The 18,545-nt window shown below is 44.1% G+C and overlaps 1 protein-coding gene across 5 annotated transcripts in view; it reads right to left on the bottom strand.

Annotated features, from left to right (window-relative positions):
* fmnl2a (formin-like 2a) overlaps nucleotides 1–13,872 on the bottom strand; it is a 43,077-nt gene extending 29,205 nt beyond the window's left edge. For 2 of the 5 annotated variants that reach the window (XM_030111587.1, XM_030111590.1), the window contains exon 1: nucleotides 13,225–13,871. In XM_030111587.1, coding sequence (XP_029967447.1) covers nucleotides 13,225–13,338 — 114 coding nt within the window. In that variant the 5' untranslated portion in view covers nucleotides 13,339–13,871. Of the gene's footprint in view, nucleotides 1–13,224 lie in introns of all 5 variants that reach the window. The other 3 variants (XM_030111588.1, XM_030111589.1, XM_030111591.1) reach the window with 3 other exon arrangements.
* Nucleotides 13,873–18,545: the final 4,673 nt, after the last annotated feature.

Raw genomic sequence — 18,545 nt, 5'->3', positions numbered from 1 at the left:
GAAAGACAGGAAAAGGGTAAACTTAATTACTTGTGGATAATGAAACATCATCACGGACTCCGAACACAGATGGGAAGGGTACATGAGGACACGATTTCTTTGTATTCATCACTTGTCACTCGCAACAGCGGGAAAACATATTTAGAAGGAGGTGAACACACTGTGATCCCGATAACAGGTTTTAAAATACCACCAGTTTATAACCACTTAGCTGTAGAGGTAGATGACCTGAGATTTTATGTAAATGTCACCAAAATAGCATTCTAATTGTAATGGGACTTTATAAAGATGTCATGAATTAATGATCACCTCTACAAATAAAAAAACAACAATAAATCCCTAATAAACGATAATCATTTAGTGATTTCCTGTCCACAGAGTGTTGTTCAGACAGGTCTGATATGAGCCACACTGTGACTGAAAAACAAGGCTCCATCGTCCCGACGAAACGGTTGCACAACTCCTGTTTGACTTTATCAGCATCTGCTTCGTGTGCAGACACCTCTGCTGTTGTCCGAAATGTCAGTCTTATCCAGCAGAAGTATGACTCACCGTGTCCGCCCTTCTGTTATTTACCAAAACTTCACACAATTAACTAAACACTTAATCGCACCACCTACAGTACGAGGAGCAAAAAACAAGAAAAAAAATGCTAAGTATGTAAGCAAAAAGTAAAGAGCATGACCCAGCTGAGGACTTACTGCATAACTACTTCTTACAGACCGAAAAAAAAAGAAATATTAAAAGGCGTGTGCAGGCAAACACAGACAAGTTACAAAATGTTCTTTAGTTTGTAGTTTTAGGGTGTAAAAAAGAAAGAAAAAAAAATCCTTTCTGCTTGAGGTTTCTTTCCCCTCCTTATTCGGTGGAATCAATCAGTGTGCAACACCAAACCCTCTTCTTTTACTCCTACGTTTCCCAGCGAAGCTCAGAGGGAAACTGAAAGCAACATTGATGAGAAACATCTTCTGACTGAACCTATTTCCATGAAGAAGTGACGCAGAGAGGAAACCAGGCCGTAACTTTGTAAACAAATCCTGATCCTGAACTGGCTTGGGTGTTTAAGTATGCTGGGGGAGAGATGTTTTAATTTGTTTTATGTTACAATGTTGTGGAGCTATTGATCTACACGGCCATTTAATTCTAAACGAGTGTGTATAGAAGAGAAAATCAATGTTTAGAGCTTTTTAGGGGTGAAGGGATTATTTTAATCTATAGCTGGAAACTGAAGCAGGACTGTGAAATAAAGCTCCTCCTCATATCAATGTTACAGTTCAAATGAATTATTTTGTTCATAGGAGTGAAAATAAAGAGAAATCCTGACAATAACAGGGCAGTTTGGCTTGATCTCAACATCTGTGTCTTTCCCACAAAAAAAAAAAAATCAATTTCGGGCCCAAACGGTTGAGCTGTACTGGGTGGAGGTGGAGTGTGTGGCCCACACAGACTCCCCCTCCAACGACGACCAGGAAATTAAATTAGCATTCAGCAGAAGCAGCAAGTCGACTGATCGCTGCCGTGCTGACTGCGGGGAATTCAGAGTCCGGGGGGCTCCATTGACTCAATCTGGCAGCAAAGTGGATGAAAAGGTTTTGTGTCCCACTTTCTATCCCTTAACAGCATTAAAATACAATTTGACACCTGAGCAGAGGGCCACAGTAAGTGATCGGAATCCTCTCAGACTTTTACTACATCGCACACAGCGGTACATGTGTTGCAGCCTCAAGATAAGAGCTTGTAAACCGTGACGGCGCTTCTCGATGCCTGCCTTGTTTTGTTTGGATGCAGTCCTGGCCTGGGTTTGCCGGGTGGTTTGCTGAGTCGCCGTGGGTGCAGTGAGCTGTCGGCTTCCTGCTTGGTGAGGCTCCAACTAAAGCAGAAAACCACTTCTAGCCGCCGTCGTTTCATCCCAATGCTAATGAGTTGTGACAGGCACTCAGGCTCGCCGGGGTCAGGTTACCCCATGTCTGCCACCACATTATCTGTGCGTCTGTGTTATTAATGGGGTGCTGCTGAGGAGACTTGGGCAGATTTTCACCAACACCTGATGGCAGACCACCCCTACGAGCACACACGAACGCGCACACGCTACACTGGGCTCATTAGTAAGCTCCGCAGCAATTAAAACATCACTGTGATTCGATACGACTCGTGCCAGATGTATCACGTGGCTCATCCCCAGCACAAGGATGCTCTAATCTAATACTCCTTTTTTTTTTCATTGCTTTGATGCAAAACACTTGATTTGACATCAATAACGATAACTTATAATCCCATCAAGGGAGGTCACATGTGCACAGCGAATGTTATGCTTTGACAAAAGAAAAATTCAATCAACCTGCTATAAATATACTTAATCAGTTACAACGATCATTACGTCAGCTGCGCGGGGATTTTATACTGTTGAGGCAACATATTCACGCTTTTGCGTGAGGATGAAACTTCACTGAATACACAGATGGCAAACAAAATTAAAATGCCACAGCGGAAAATAATGGATTGAATTTGCTGGATGGCCAACGCCTTCCTGTGACCTGTGGGGTTTACTTGATGCATCCAAACTTTACAGTTCACTTCCAAAGCAGCTGTCCCACATCTGTACTTCTTGTGAGTTCATTATTTTGGAAGCCTTTTTGAGAAAAAAATAAATAAATAAAAAGCATAAGCTTAAAGTTCAATGGAAAAAAAGTGAATCCTAAATCCTACATATTGCTACAATATTCCACAGTGGACCATCGGAAAAGATCAGTCGTAACTACAACAGCCAGCTCGAGTTTGACCGTTTCTACAAATATCAACCGAAGTCAAAGTTTAACTCACATCGGGTCTCAAGGTTCATAAAAATAGACAGAACTTATTAGTGCTCTTGTATCCTCTCATTAGCCAGCCTGAGTCATAAAGGGGGTGAAAATAGACAGCTGGCTCGAAGCCCACCAGCCACCCACCACCTTCTCGGAGGTCTGCCTTCGCAGCACAGCTGGCTAGAAAAGCAAACACGCGGCCCACTTGAGGGCTGCCTGGTAGCTCTGTGGAGATAAGTGTCACTGTTCAGGAGGAGGACGGCATTACTCACTGCGTCGGAGCCAAATGTGTGCTAATAGACCTATGTGCATACTGTAATATGAAAGTTAAAAAGATTTTCTCACCAGCTCTGTCTTCCAATGAAAATAATTCAATAAATGCAGAACTGGGCTCGCCAAAATTTTAATGCAATATGGCTATAAAACACAGCTGCAGCTCAGAAGAGGCCTTAAACCACGTCACAGAGCTAAATATACAAAACCAAAGCATAACGGCACGTACTCTCAGCCATATTAAATACGTTTCTTAAATCCTTTTTTATAATGTCAGCCCTCTTTGATTGAGATAGAGGTTTATACAGTGTTAATTCATTTATGGGGATTAGCTCATCATGACACAAAGCTGCACTCCAGGAGTCAAAATGGTTATATAGACAAGCCCTGGACTATTCATTATTACCCCACGAAGAGCTGCTGAACATCCACTGTAACTTCTGAGGATTACTGCCTGCTGTGAACTCACATATGAAGCCATTCAGGCTCAAATGAATGCAAACAAAAGAAACTGAATTGCATCAAAATGTGCCGTCTCATAGCACGCAAAGGGAAAAACTCAGGTTGCAATTTTAGGGCCTTGCTTCAGTGTTTCAGCTTTGCAATTGCAACAAAACAACAAGAGGCAGGAAAACTGAGAGAAGTGTGCAGAGCAGCATCTCTCAGTCACATGGCCTCCTCTCCAACGCCTCTCACAGGCAGTAAATGATTCGTCCTTGGGGACTGCAAAGAGTTTTCAGACACACCCACCCACACTTTCCCGTCTCTCTTTTGTCTCTCCGGGCTTTTCCCCGCTAAAGCACCACAATCAAAAACAACAACAAACTCTGATCACAGCAGCAGATGCAGCATCCTTTGATCCGAGCAGTCTGAACAGTTTCCTCAGCTCTCAAGACCAAAATGACACAAGAAAAAAAACAAACAAAAGAATTAACTGGAGAACAAACAGATGAGTTCTCTTCTGCTGTAAACGCCTCTCTTGTGATTCAACCTTTCATTTACCTTGAGTGCATTAAATCTCTCATTCTTTTCATTTATGATGCCATGCTGATTGTCGCAACAAGATATCACTGTAAAATTAGTCATAGGAAATAAACATGTTGCTCAACACTCCGGAAGTGACTGGATGGATACTGTACAGATCTTTCCCAATACTTTATTCATCAGCCAGTGAAGCATTTTGTGTTTTAAGGCATTTACATTTTCATAATGAGGTTAGCGTTGTTCGACACTCTCGTCCCTGAGGTGAAGCAACACACCATTGCACAACAGCATGTGAACAGCACACTTTAAATCCTGAGTTTTCCCCTTCAGCCCTGGGGGAAGCGGAGCAGCATTGCAGTGCAGACACAGAAGAATCGAGCTCCATCGGATCCATTCGGGAGGTTGTTGGGGATAAGTGCCCACTTAAGTGAGATAGGGGGCTCCCAGGCATGTGCTGTCCGCAGCCAGCCGTCCGCCCTTCATTACCGCAGCGCGGCTCCCTAATCCCCGGCGTTCCTTGGGGGCACAGGTGTCTCCTGTCTGTCCTCAGATTAGCTTTGTAATCCCCGAGACCCCCTGACCCGACACTAACGTTTGTGTTTGTGGAGCTGCTCGGCGAGATGCCTCCTTGACCAAATGGTGAGTGTGAATGTTTGTGCTGCTTCTTCTTCCACATTCCAAGGGGCTTTTCATTCATTCATTTGCATCATCCTGACGACACCTCCTTTAATACGCTCAGATTCACTGGATGTGATCGCCGGGTGAGCTTCCTTTATGTATTTCTGACAGATGTCCCATTCAGCCACCAACGCACAGCTTCCCGAGCGTGAAGCACTTCAAGATTCCTTAGTTCGAATATACCACACTATATGGATGACCGAAAATCCAATACACTGAAACACATACTGATAAACAGCAGCCGTCAGTGGGAAGAATCCAATTTAACGTCCTTCACCAAATTTGATTGTTTTCCCAAGCTGCTCCATCTGATAGCTCTTTTTAATATTCCTTGAGAGACGACGTTTCAAAAATTCGTAACAGCAACAAAAATAGATTGACTGTGCTGTGGGCAACTGTGCGGTACACTGCAAGAAACAACAGCAATGTTTACATTGTGGGTACAGAAAAAAAACTGCGGCTCAAAGGAAAGGCTTCGGCGCTGGATGCCGTCCAAATGCCGGAAACATTGTGGAGACGCTCCGGAGCAGGAGGAAGCTGTCCAAATAAAACAAGTGATACATGAACACAGAGGGGCTCTGGCCAGACCAGATGTTGCAAGGTTGCGAAAGTGTCTGAACTGAGGTGGAGTCCATGTCGGAGCGCAAATATGAATATGAATCCAAAGGGTTGTTTGGATAAAAGAAGAAAATAAAAAAAGAAAACTCAAAACAGAAGGTAGGGTGCAAACAAAAGTGCACAAAATAATACTTCTGTTTAGTTTTGAAGCATCATTAGTGTTGAGAGACATCAATTCTCTACTATAACATGTTTTCACACCTTACTGACTCTACTCATGACACTACTGGGGTCTGCTTTGCTTTATCAGAGCTGGAATGATAGTTCTGGCAGCCCTGCTGACATTTCTACATGACGGATCATAATCGCAACATTACAATCACATGACTACTACTCAACACGAAAGGAAAAAAAAAAAGCATATGTGGGTAACATTCCTGTAGAGTTTCCTTCACAGGGCGTACAGACAGATCGGTTCACATCTACCGTAATTATTACAGGCTGAAAAATGTTAATGTCATGGACAATGAGTGAATCCATCAACTCTTTTCATATGTCATCTACTATGCTATTACTTCTTGTAATTTTATGTAGCATGCTGTAATTGCGCTATGAAAAATGTTTTGATTTATGCAGTTATGAAATATTTTCATGGTGTTTTAACCACAGGATGTGACGTTTCTCCTCTCCACGACTCATTCCCTCTTCTGCTCCATTATGGCCATCACTGGGGAGATTCAGTCACAGAACCAATACAGCAGGTGGCCATGTTGTTCCTTACTTATTGTCATGTGAATGCTCTAAAGTTAAACTGGGAAATGGAACCAGTATCAGTTCCCAGCTGACTCACAGCAGCAAATATTTCTGCAACCAGCACACTTGCAACATCTATAACTTGCGGGCATTTTATTTTTGTCTGCATCACATCATTACTTTCACCACATTAACTTCTTGCTGAAGTACTCAGTTCTAAACCTTCCTGTTTATTTGAAATTAATATGTCGTTTCCATCTGCTTGTAATTTCCTTTCATTTTCATCTGGGCCCCTCCACCCCGTTTCCAAATAACATCTCCCTCTGCTCTCCTCAAAAATCACATTGTCAAACCACCTGACTTCCACAGAATGAAAATACTGGAAGTCTGCGAAAACAAAGTGAGTGCTGCATCTTTAACTTTACTGTGTGGCTTTTGTACCTACTTAAAAAAAAAAACAACAACAAAACAACATTGTGTTGAACACTGACTCTTGTCACAGCGTCACTGTGCTTTGGCATCATGTGACGGGTCCACAGTTAGAGGCTTCTTCTACCCAATAAAACCCCAAACAGCAGATTGCTGCATTGTCTTGGGGTCTGATGGGGCCTCAATCAAACCCTGGCAATAAGTGCTGAAGTACATTCAAATGCAAGAGGACCTCCCTTTCTGCACTGCAGATGTTAATTCTGGCAAGTCGTTACCCGACAAAACCTGCCTTTTTGGACAGTTTCAAAAGCAGCATATGTCTCAAGACAAAAAACGCCTCCAGGAATAAAAACTGAAAAAGAAATCGGCCGGTGTTGAAATAAACATCTGAGCCTTTTGCAACAACAGAAGTATTCAAGAACAAATTAGAATTGAGGACACAGTGGGATACTGTGCATTTGTGTATAATCCTTGTTGTGGATGTAAAAGCACAGTAAAGACACAGTTCAAAACGTTTAAATAAGGCCAACATACTTTATGAACTGCTAAATATCTTAATATAGCCTGATATGTTCATTCAGGTTCTGAGAGTGTAGCAGAGAACAGATGAAACTATTATGACAATTCAGAAGTTCACTGTAAAATCTAATTGTAAACACAGAAAATAAAGCTCAGGGCCATCAAAACAGGAATGTCAACAATCTAAGTGGCACCAAGACAAAACTGGCTCTAACGTCACAACATCATCGTCAACAACACTTCATTTGTCACAATGACACAGACATTTGAGCACATCAGTTCTGATAAAAAGAAATCAACTGATTTTTAACAGACAGAAAAAAAAACACTCAATGCTGTGCAGCATCAAGCCTTTTGCTTTACACAGCTGCCATGTGGAGCCTGAACATATCCGGACCAGAATGCACTTCACCACTGGGCCATGACTCTTCAACCTTTTGTGCAAACCTTGGACCGGTCCTGCAAGACAACAGTCACAATGGACTGCAAACCACATGAAAGATCCAGAGTGGTCTTTTCTCTAAAGCTGCACTGTTGAACACCTGCACTCTGCACAAAAAAGAACCACAATTCAATATAAGAACAGTGACTCTGGATTGATATCAAAACAATTTGGGAATATTTGTTGTTTTCTTGTAACACCGTTTGCATTCATTTATTTTTTGAACTGCTTGATCCAGCTGGAGCCAATCCCAGCGGCTGATAGGCGAGAGCAGGGTCCATCCTGAACAGTTCACCGGTCCATCGCAGGGCCAACACACAGGGACAGACAACCACGCTCTCGCATTCACACCAAGGGGCAATTCAGAGTCAGTAATTCACCTCACGTGCATGTTTTTGGACCGTGGGAGGAAGCCGGAGAACCCAGAGGGAACCCACGCAAACACAGGTAGAACATGCAAACAGAAAGGCCCTTTATTGAGCACATAAATGAAGGCCGACTCCTGTTAAGCCCGGGTTTGATCAAACTGAATGCCGTTGAAAGGTTTCAGAAGGCATTTTGAAGTCAGTGTGTCATGTTGGGTTGGTGCACCTACACAGCAGAGCACAAAAACCAAACTCCCCAAATGAGCAGACGTCAAAACTGAAACCAGAGAAACAATACTCGATTGAAGCCCCGGTGGTTTCAGCTCAGCAGTGCCTGCACACAACCAAGAGACCTTGCTTTCTCACAATCAGCTGACCCTGTGCCAGGCAGGGAAGATGCCTCCGGGCTGTGCTTCGGGGTTTTGAGCAGCATATTATCACTTAACACCACAGCACCTCACATCCCCTCTGAGGGGGCTGCGAAGGCCAGAACTCTGTCTGCCAGATCCTGTTGCTCCCCAGGCATTTCATGCTCAACTCTGTTACAGCTAATTGGTGGGTGAGCATCCCGGGGATCCAACACAGTAGAAACACACATGCACAAGCACACGCGCACACGCGCGCACAGATATGGGTATGTGCAGCGGCCTCTCGCACCCTGCCGGGTCTGGGGGCAGTGCCAGGCTGCGTCTTGGGCTCCGAGCTGAATAAAGAGTGTCTCTGTTCGGTTGGCCCGATGCACGAGATTCAGCCACTGTTCACCCTCTGCGCCTCAAACAATATCCATTGTTCCTTTTTTTAATGAAGAAGAGTCGCCACGGAAAAAAAAAAGTTGGAGCGTTGGCTTAGTCACTTCCTTGGCTCCGCATACGGCTCTAACACACGGGGGTGTTTAGTCTTTACGCCGGAGAATGCGCTTCGATAGACAACTAGTATATAGGTTGGCACTAAATTAACTTCATTGGCCTTTCATTTTGATTTTTTTTGTTTTATATATTCATTCATTTTCCACCGCTTTATCCCTTTCGGGGTCGCGGGTGGCTGGAGCCGATCCCAGCTGCTGTGGGCGAAGGCGGGGTACACCCTGGACAGTTCGCCAGTCTGTCGCAGGGCTGACATATATAGACGAACAACCATTCACTCACACATTCATACCTAGGGGCAATTTAGGGTGATCAATTAACCTACCATGCATGTTTTTGGACCGTGGGAGGAAGCCGGAGTACCCGGAGGGAACCCACGCACACACGGGGAGAACATGCAAACTCCACACAGAAAGGCCCCGAGCCCCGGCCGGTATTTGAACCCAGGACCTTCTTGCTGTGAGGCAAGAGCGCTAACCACCGCGCCACCGTGCAGCTAGTTTTATATATATATATATATATATTTCTCAAAATAAGTAATGAAACATCTTTGATTGAATAACTCCACTTTTTTGATGAAAAGCTGCTATTGTTGGAAATTGAGGTGATGGGAATGAAAAAGAACCCAAACTTCTAGACCATGAAATCAAAACACACTGAAAGAAATTAAAAAAATAATTCCATCGATCCATAACGCCATCTTTTCTACATAAAGTTTTATCACTTATTTATGAAAAAGTCCTGATTCATACAGCGTTAAACACATATTCGGGGTAAATTTCAACGGCTGATTAAATTCCATTTGTGAGTATTCGTGTTCCTGAGAAGGTTCTGCACAGCCGAAAGCCACGACGACTCCAGATCTGTCAGTGAGACAAATGAGACACGGGCTGAACGTGAGCGCTGCTCTTGTGATTAATCCGGGGGGTAGATTTCAGATGCAGCACCTCACAACAGAAATGGCAGCAGCTCGCGGCTCCTAAGCGGCCTTTAAACAAAGCAGCTTAGATGTAATCTGTAGCAGACTATTGAGGAGAGCAGCGACAACAAGAAGAGCTAAGCCTGTAGCCTCCCATATGTCATTTAAACGAGTAACGACCATAAACATGCCTGCTTTGATGACGACAGTCATGCTGTCCAGCAAACGCTACAGCCCCGAGACCGAAGTGGACGGCACCCTGGATTGTGGGTGCAATTCAATCTGGACGTCCACTCTGTGGTTAGCCGTGGCAGAGCAGCAGAGTCGTCGTCCTCCGGTCCAGTGCGAAGCATCTAGACTGACTAATACTGCACATGTGACTCACAGAGATTGATTGTTTTCACTTAATGTGCTTTCAGTTGCTGTTTGCCGATAAAGCGCCACGATGAAGCTTTGCTGATCTCCTCTAATAGCTGGCTAAATCGTGTCTAATTGGTTAGGAAATGCATGCAGGGTGAATGGATGAACCAGGATGTTGATGTGAAGAAAGCATGAAGTACACTGACATGGATCACAGTTTTATAGATTGCAGGGTAAAAACAGAGAAGGCTAACTTATAATCAAACCTTCTGCAGCGTCACGAAATCAACAGCAAGAGAGGGAGCGGAACTGCAGATCCTGGATGGAAAAACATGACGATAACCACCAACACTGGCAAAACATGCTAAAGTGAATCAGAATAAATACGTCAGCACGGAAATCTGCATTCCAACAAAAAAAATTAATACTTGGATTTGATTTCCACAGAACCTGAGGACACACAAATCAGTCACTCTAAGCAGGGCTGAGGTTTTACATTACAGTTACAGAGTCTATTTTAAAACTCAGGTCTTGGCTCTGAAGATTCATGAGCCGGGAACTTTACTGCGAGCTTTTCATTTAGTAGAAACTGCAGGCGCAGACAGCAGTAAACCACCAGAACAACACCAAACACAGCCTCATCCCGGGAAGGGTGGTTAAACTTTACCTCAGCACAGCTTTGAAAGAGCAAACGCTTACGTACCTTTGTTGACGTTTAATCTGTTAAACTAAGCAAAAAAATTAAACTGTCCTCCAAAAGCGAACTGATAAACAAGGAAACATGGCAGGCAGAGAAGTTATTTTGCAGTTACGCTTTTTATTTCTTGAGTAGACCAAATAAAATGATATGCTTTCCTAAAAACACAGCTTGTTTATTGTTGTCCTCGGGGCCAAGGGCGATACACTCGTCTCGTGAATGAAAACTGTGAAAAGCTTCACAAGGTCCTGAAGTTTTTTTGACCTTCAGTCGACGGTTGCATAAACACCACAGAACCAAATTTCTGCTTCACACACATAAGCACCTCTTGTACAACTATATAAAGATGTAGCAACATTTCAATGTGGGTTACACACAGTTGTGGCGAGCTCAGCTGATGGGAGTCATGGGTAGAGATCTGAAAGAGGGCTCTTTTTTTTTTCCACATTGCACAGCATGAAGATGGAAATACCGGATGTCCCAAATAAGAACTTCAGGTGACTCCCTGAACGCAACCGCAGGCAGTCCAAGTCTTTAATCCAGACCGCTCCCTACTGTGATCCGGGGTTTGCCTGCTGATCAAACCTATTACGGGCATCAAGTAAGCAGTGCCACTTATAACCAACTGAGATTACACAACAAGATCAAACCCCGAAATATTTAAGAAACACCAAACATTGTGCTTGCTAATGATTAACCAGCAGATGACGCAGCCATTGCTCAGCGGCCGACTACGCTTTGATCTCGACTCATCAGCATTGTTCACCACTGATAGAATACAAAGAGGACCGAGCGGTATCGTACTAACGATCAGCCACTCAAACTGAAGTGAGGCCATTATCGGAGTCACATAGTGCCACTCAAGCGCCGTCGGTCGCAGCTGACACACGTTGGGTTTTAAATGGGAGTCAATAACACTAAATGATGTGATTATAGCGCTGCATTCTTGAAATGCTGGAGGGCTTCCATCCCGCCAAGAGCCGAGGCATCATGCTTGCAGCGGGGAGGAGGAGGAGGAGGAGGAGGAGGAGGAGGAGGAGGAGGAGGGTGCGCGGGGGGGAGTTCCTGACATGCTTTGAGGATCAGCTTTGCAGACCAGCCCCGGAAATCCTCCAATTAGACAGGTAGATTTTTGTTTGTTTTCTGCAACGAATTACGATGATTAGCTTGGTAAAGTAGACTTCAAAAACCCGAGTAGTTTCCTTATTCACGAGCCCCCACCTGAGGAGGGTTAACTCCTGATGTTCAGATGATATAGGACGTTTACGGTAGATGTGATTAAGGAGAAGGCCCAAATCCCTCAGCGGTGTGACGTCAGGCTTCTCCTCCTCCTCGAGTCTGCTGCCTCCAGCTCAGAACGGGATTCATCAGTGTCTGACAAGCAGCAATCACACCCCAACACCTCACTTTGCCACCCAGAGAATTAACTTCCACCTAAACTTGATCCGCTTTTTGTAATGGGCTTACAGGCTAAAAACAAATCTGTGCCACCAACATCATAGTGGAGAAAACTTGCTGCGTAATAAGAAAAAAATTATTAAATTAAAAAAAAAAACCCTGATATTGTGTCCATAACAAGGTGATCATGGGTAAGAAGTGGCTATAGCTGAAGTCAAATTCCTAGTACTGAGCAGCCAGTGTGAATGAGAGCACCGGGCCAGACGACAATCACGTTTGACCCACATTTTACCAGCTATCAAATTTCACCTCGCCGTCCAGGTCTTTCTGCGCTGAGTGGAAAGCAGTGTGCTGGAACACTTAAACGTACTTGTTATAGCCTGTGATAACCTCAATAACAATTCCAGGAGGCAATAAAAGCCTGCGGTCAACAACATGCTGGCCAATGAAAACTTTCATCTTTCAACTCAGTCTGACAGTGGAACATTCTCCCAACCTTTATTAATCGAACTATTACCGTTTCAAAGGCTGGAGCATCTTTCAAAAGAATCAGGAATGTCCAGTCAGGTAACATAATTGTTGACAGATTTGTTGACACTTTATGATGTGACAGATGTTGCAAAAGAGGCCTGGCCCTGCTGGGCACTTAAAACTTCAGTAGCAGGCCAGCATCTGGACTCATAAAGTTAAAGGAGGGAAGAAAAGGAGAGAGAGAGAGACAGCAATTACACCAACAATTTGCCATGTAAAGACTGCAGGTGTCTCCTGTGTATATGCCTGGAAATTTACAGGAGCAGAAAGGCTGCTGTATGAGAAAAACACTGCATATCTCAGAATGCTGAGGTGTTTGATGTGTTGGGGGGGGTGGGGGGGGGGGGGGGGGGGTTGTTCAGTGAAGTTAATGTTAGATCACAAAACTATCTGATTGGCTTAAAGGAGGGTGGAAAAAACTTTCTAAACTTTACAACATGGGTTCAGAGAAACAGATGCAGCCTTTAGGAATAAAATGACACTTTTTAAAGGAGTTTATCTTTTTTTTTTAACCTGTACAACAAAGAAAGTCTGAGGCGTGCTGGACAAGCAGAGGTCCGACCTACACAGCTGTCCCGTCCCGGGACACTGGAGCGTGGAGGGGAACAAAGAGAAAACACGGGACTGCTCAGTGTGGATCTTTATCTCTCTTACCAGGACGATTGCGAATCTCTCCTCCAGCTCCCCGGGGTCCGGCATGGGGAGCTTCAGCGGCATGTTGTGGCCCCTGAAGTCCGTGTGCTGGTCCATGCTCCCCGCGTTCCCCATGTTTCCCTCTTTCACCAAACAGGCACAACTTTTTTTCTCTGAGCTCCGGCTCCGCTCCGGGAGGAGGCTGCGGGCTGAGCCCCGCGCGGCGCTACCGCTCGCTCGGGTCGCTCGCGGGTTTTATCCGGGTCGCTTCGTCTCCGGCGGTTAAACACATGTGAGGGAGGCGGCGGCGGCGGCGGCGGGGCTGTGGAGCGACGGGTCGGGGCGGCGGAGCTCCGGGTCAGACATGTCGCCCGGCACACACCCGGGACGGACGGACGGAGGGGAGAAACCTTGACGCCTGACTCGACCCGCACCGACCTTCTTCCCTCGCTGTTATCCGTATCTTGCACAATTTCGGCTCCACTCCCAGCCGGCAGGAATGACGCCGGGCATGATTCAGACGTATCGCGAGTCCCCGGTCTGCTCGCAGTGAGTGAGAGAGATTCCTAATCCCTCCACTGCTGACCTGCTGCTGGAGGAGGAGGAGGAGGAGGAGGAGGGGGGGAGGAAGGGGGGGTCTATCGGGGTCCACACTCTCTCATCCCTCCCCACAATGACTCCTTTCACGGCCGTGCCTCCCACTCCTCCTCGGGGCGTAGCTCCCAAACCCGTAGCTAAGGAGATAACATTTTGTTCGGTGTTGCATTGTGGTACTTTGAGTCCAGCTGGAGAAAACAAACTTTTAGAGGCCACTGCGACCCCCCCCCCCCCCCCCCCCCCCCTTTACCCCCTCACCCCCTCACCCCCACCGGGGCCCCAGGGTGATGGGCCCTCAAGCAGGGGCTAACTCCACTCTACTCAATATAAATACACTTTTTTGTTGTTCAATTGGTGCATATGTTTCTTCTTCCCACATTTCTGCTTCAGTTTATTGTTTGTATTTGTAAGCAGTAGTGGCTTTAGAGGTTGGAGAAGTTTGGTTGTGTCTCCTGTTCACTGGTTTGATGCCCAAAGTCTCCCCCAGGTGCTTCAGTGGCAGCCAGGATGGGCCAAATTAGGAAAATTTGCGAACAGTGGTGGCCTAGAAGTTAAGAAAAGTGGACTTTTTTATCAGAAATTTGCAGGTTTTGAATCCCACAGTGGAAAGGTCACCCTTGTGGGTCCCTGAGGTCCCTGACCCTTGACCCCCATCAGCTGCCCAGAGCGCTCTAATGTAAAGAGGTTACATATGATTGGACATGCCTCACTGGATACTTTATTTTCAACATCTGCTTCTTCTGGACCAGTTGTTAACTGTTAAACACAATCCTAACCATCTTCACTGGTCCATCCATCCGGCCGTCTTTGTCCAATCAGATTCCTTCTCCCCACTCCAGCCACCACAGGAGGTTTGTCCATGCTTACATCAGGGACATTATGGCAGTGGTCGGTGTGAAGCATTCAACAGGTTATGCTTTCAGTATGTAATTCATTCAAACACAGCACATTTATTAAATATGTCACTTTTATTAACTTGCTTATCGCAATAGTTGTACAGTCAACAAAACAATCAATTTCCTCAAACAGAATAATCTTTCAAATCCATTTGGCTGCAACTCTCAGTAAAAGCAATCTCGATAAATCATTGTATGATAATGAACAGTTGTTTTCATTAAAAAGACTGGAAGGGATCTATCCTTTGTTATTATTTTTCCTGCTTCGTGAGCATGTCATTCGTTGGTGACAAACTGCAGGCATGTCTTCGGGGAGCCTCGAGCTGACTCTGAAGCTTTGACTTGTATGACTTGTATCACTGATCTCATTCCTTCTGTCATGAGGCAAAGTTCACGAACTTAGGAGCTTGTGGGAATGTAAACCGACCGGTAACCTGAAGTGATGTTTGCTTTGTTGATAAGAGTTTTTATTCAATTGAATGATATGGTTATTTATAGTCACAGCTGTGAAATGACCTAATATGTCGTAGAAAACAAAATTCTTCAATGAGACACATGATTTTGGCAATTTTTCATGAAACAAAAAGCTGGAGACTTAATTTTTATATGTTGTTTTCTTTTATGTGAACACAAAATATTCTTTTCATGAACAGATCCAGGTTATAACTGAATTAAATACTTGTTGCACAAAATTCAAAATTGTTACACAGAAAAATTTAACTGGATTTAGCTCATGAAATGTAATTGGACACAATATCAGTACAAAGTATCACGCTGTACACGATGAGGGGTGCTTTGTCAATGTTTTGAACCGAAAAAAAATATGTTTTAAAGAAAATGTGAAGCTTTGACAGGAAGTATTGAGTTTTATTTTCATCTGAAGAGGCAATAAATGAAAGTATTGAAAAAATAATTTGATTTAGCTGCTTCAGTTTAGAGTCATGCCACTGTGCACGCTGGCTCACTGTCAAATTTTCATCACTATAGTAGGAGCACATTTCCTGTGATGCCAAGTGAAATATCCAAGAAATCCAAGTTATAACCAGACGTCACCAGCTATGTGTATATTTATAGAGGAATATACATCAGTACTGGAGAAGCTATGCGCTTTTTTTTTCCCACTTCGAGATCTTGGCGATGCACACAATGAAATGTGATCTGCTCAGGGTGGGGACCACATCATTACGCACAAGAGGGTGACCTCAGCATGCAAAGCTCTGGAAGGAGTCCAGAGGTTCTCCAGATGCACAGTGGTTTCTTTCAGGCAGCCGGGGCCGATTCCGTCGGGGAGGGTGTCACATCTGAACCCGGCTGTCTCGACGCACTCAGGACGCATTCAGGCACAGCTGACTGACCTCATATGATCATGACGTGTCACGAGTTTGGTTAATTTGCTGTGTTTGAGGACCCCTCCCCCCTGCGCTGTGCATGGTGTAACATATGTTTACCCACTTGATGCGCTTTATTTAGTAAAACGGTGCTTCCTCCTTGTTGATTTGAAAATGATAACATTTCAAGGGGGGCACAGGTTAAAGCGCAGCAATTACCCGTTAATAAATGTAATACTGTGTCATTCTCTGGTTACTGAAATTAAGTTTCGATTCCAGCAGTTTTACAATAAGCGCAGTCAGGTACTAAATTAAAAGAGCGTGTTTGTGATGATGAGAAATTCAAAGTTAAGGATTACACAATTTGGAAAGTAAACAAAATGGTCTAGTGGGGAGGAACTTTTTCAAAGTTTGTAGTTTAAACCTGGATAGTAAAGGAGCATTTATGTGTAGACAATGTGCGATTTTTTACCGAATTAGTAGGGTTTTTTTTTACCTTCTACCTCCCACATTGTAGTATCATTTTTTGGAGACACGTGATAGGTTATAGATGTGAAATGTGTGTTTTTCTCTGTGATGAACTGGTGATCCATTCTCATAATGATCCCACATGAGGCCACGAGGAAGATGGAAGAGTAAATATAATGCAGTAGATTCTTCCATGTTTTAACCTTATTGTTATAAGAAAAAAAACTCTTAAATATGAAGGCTATCTGTAAAACCCTTTTGTTTGAAAGATCCTACAGTCAAAAATATGCAGCTTAGGGATGTAGTTGATTCAAAAGTGCCTGCAGGTGTGACTGTGAGTGTGCATGACTGGCTCTCTGTCTGTGTCTTGTGACAGCCGGCTGGATGGTCCTGTCATGAAGCAGCTCAGATTTCTCTCAAATCAAGGCAAGAGGACATGTTTGAAAAGTATTTTAACCAACAATATCCAAGAAAAAGTACGAGAATTCAGCACTTCAGAACAGGTGATCAGTTGAACTAGGCATCTAATCCGTCATCCACAAATCCAAAACACAGCCTCATACTCATCAAGACAAGAAAAAACCCTGGTCATTTCATTTCTTACCTTACAAGAGATCAGTAAGGCATGAGTAACACACATCGCTTTGTTTCCAATGATCAGAAGTGGAATCATAAGGTAAATTTAGCTTTTTATTCCTCTATATTTCCAATTGTTTGTGCAGCCCAGAGAATTCTTTGAGACAGACAGGCAGTCTGTAATTTCAGTTTCCTACATGACCTAAAAAGAAAGATGAACCCTGAGTTGGATGAAGACTTGCTGAAGATAGATGTGGATATGTCTCATACCTGAATTTTCTTTGCCAACAACATGTGGCCACTTGGTGCAATTAGTGGTTTCATAGTTGCGTGGTTCTGTTTCATTTTCCAAGCAATAAATGATTAAAATATTTCACTAGGATGTCATTCACTGTAAAAACAAAAGCCCATGTGTAGTTTTAAAGTCATCATCTAAGCTGTTTTTGTGATGTTAAAACAATTGTCCCTTTTTTTTTTCCTGAAATAGATGCACGCTCGTGTCGGTTGACGTCATAATCCGCCCATTATCTTAAAACCATAAAGATTCAGTGCTTGTTGTGCAATAACAATTAACCAAGCTGGACGACGACGAAGCTTTCCAGCAATAACACAAAGTCTTTCCACTGACTGCAAAACAAATGAGGTTGTTGTGCTGAATCACAAGCGTTCCTGACACTGCTGATGGTGACGGAGCATGGACAATTAAAAATACCGGTACTGTGAATGACAATAGAGGCTTTACTGTCTGTTTGAGTAACTGCAGAATTTTTTTTTTGTTTCGTCGTAAGTTATGAAAGTAACTTCTGACTCCCCCAGTGGTGTCATTAGTGCTCTGCATATTATTTCCAGCAGGTTTCAAAGTGTGGAGAGGATATACCGGAAAGATAATGAAAACAGACTGAAATATTTATGTTTATGCTCGCCAGACAGCACGCTTGTATGTTCCTCCAGAGTGTGTGCGTTAGACACCAGTGGGTGTTCGGATGTATGGGCGAAGAAATACAGCTGCATCTCTGAGAGATCTGGGAAAACGCAAATGGCTTCAGATATCTCCTCCAGGAAATATAAAATGCATAAGAGGTGCCAAAAATAAAAGCAGCACAATCAGACCACTGTCTGAGCAGCCGCATGGGGCCTTTCTGTTGGCCGTTTGGTTCAGAAACATCTGTGAAATCAAGTCCTCCTAAAGACGAGGAGGCTCGTGAGGCTACGGCCTTCACAGAGCTGGAGAGGAGAAACAACTGTGTCTTTGTACTTTTTAATCTGAAAGCTGCAGAATTGAGTGGTGGAATCAGGCGGCCTTGCTGATAGATGCAACAGAGTGAGCAGTTCTTAATATCTTCAGAATAATGCTGCCCTCTAATGTATGTGAAGCGGACTGACAGGCTGGGCGATGCTGAGCAGGTAGCAGGGCTTGATGCAGTGGTCACTGACAGACCCAGTTATGAGCCTTTACGGAGAGGAATTTGGATCCATG

This window comes from Salarias fasciatus, chromosome 16 (genome assembly GCF_902148845.1).
Source record: "Salarias fasciatus chromosome 16, fSalaFa1.1, whole genome shotgun sequence".
In the NCBI taxonomy this organism is placed as follows: domain Eukaryota; kingdom Metazoa; phylum Chordata; class Actinopteri; order Blenniiformes; family Blenniidae; genus Salarias; species Salarias fasciatus.
This window is presented reverse-complemented; position numbering and strand designations above follow the sequence as displayed.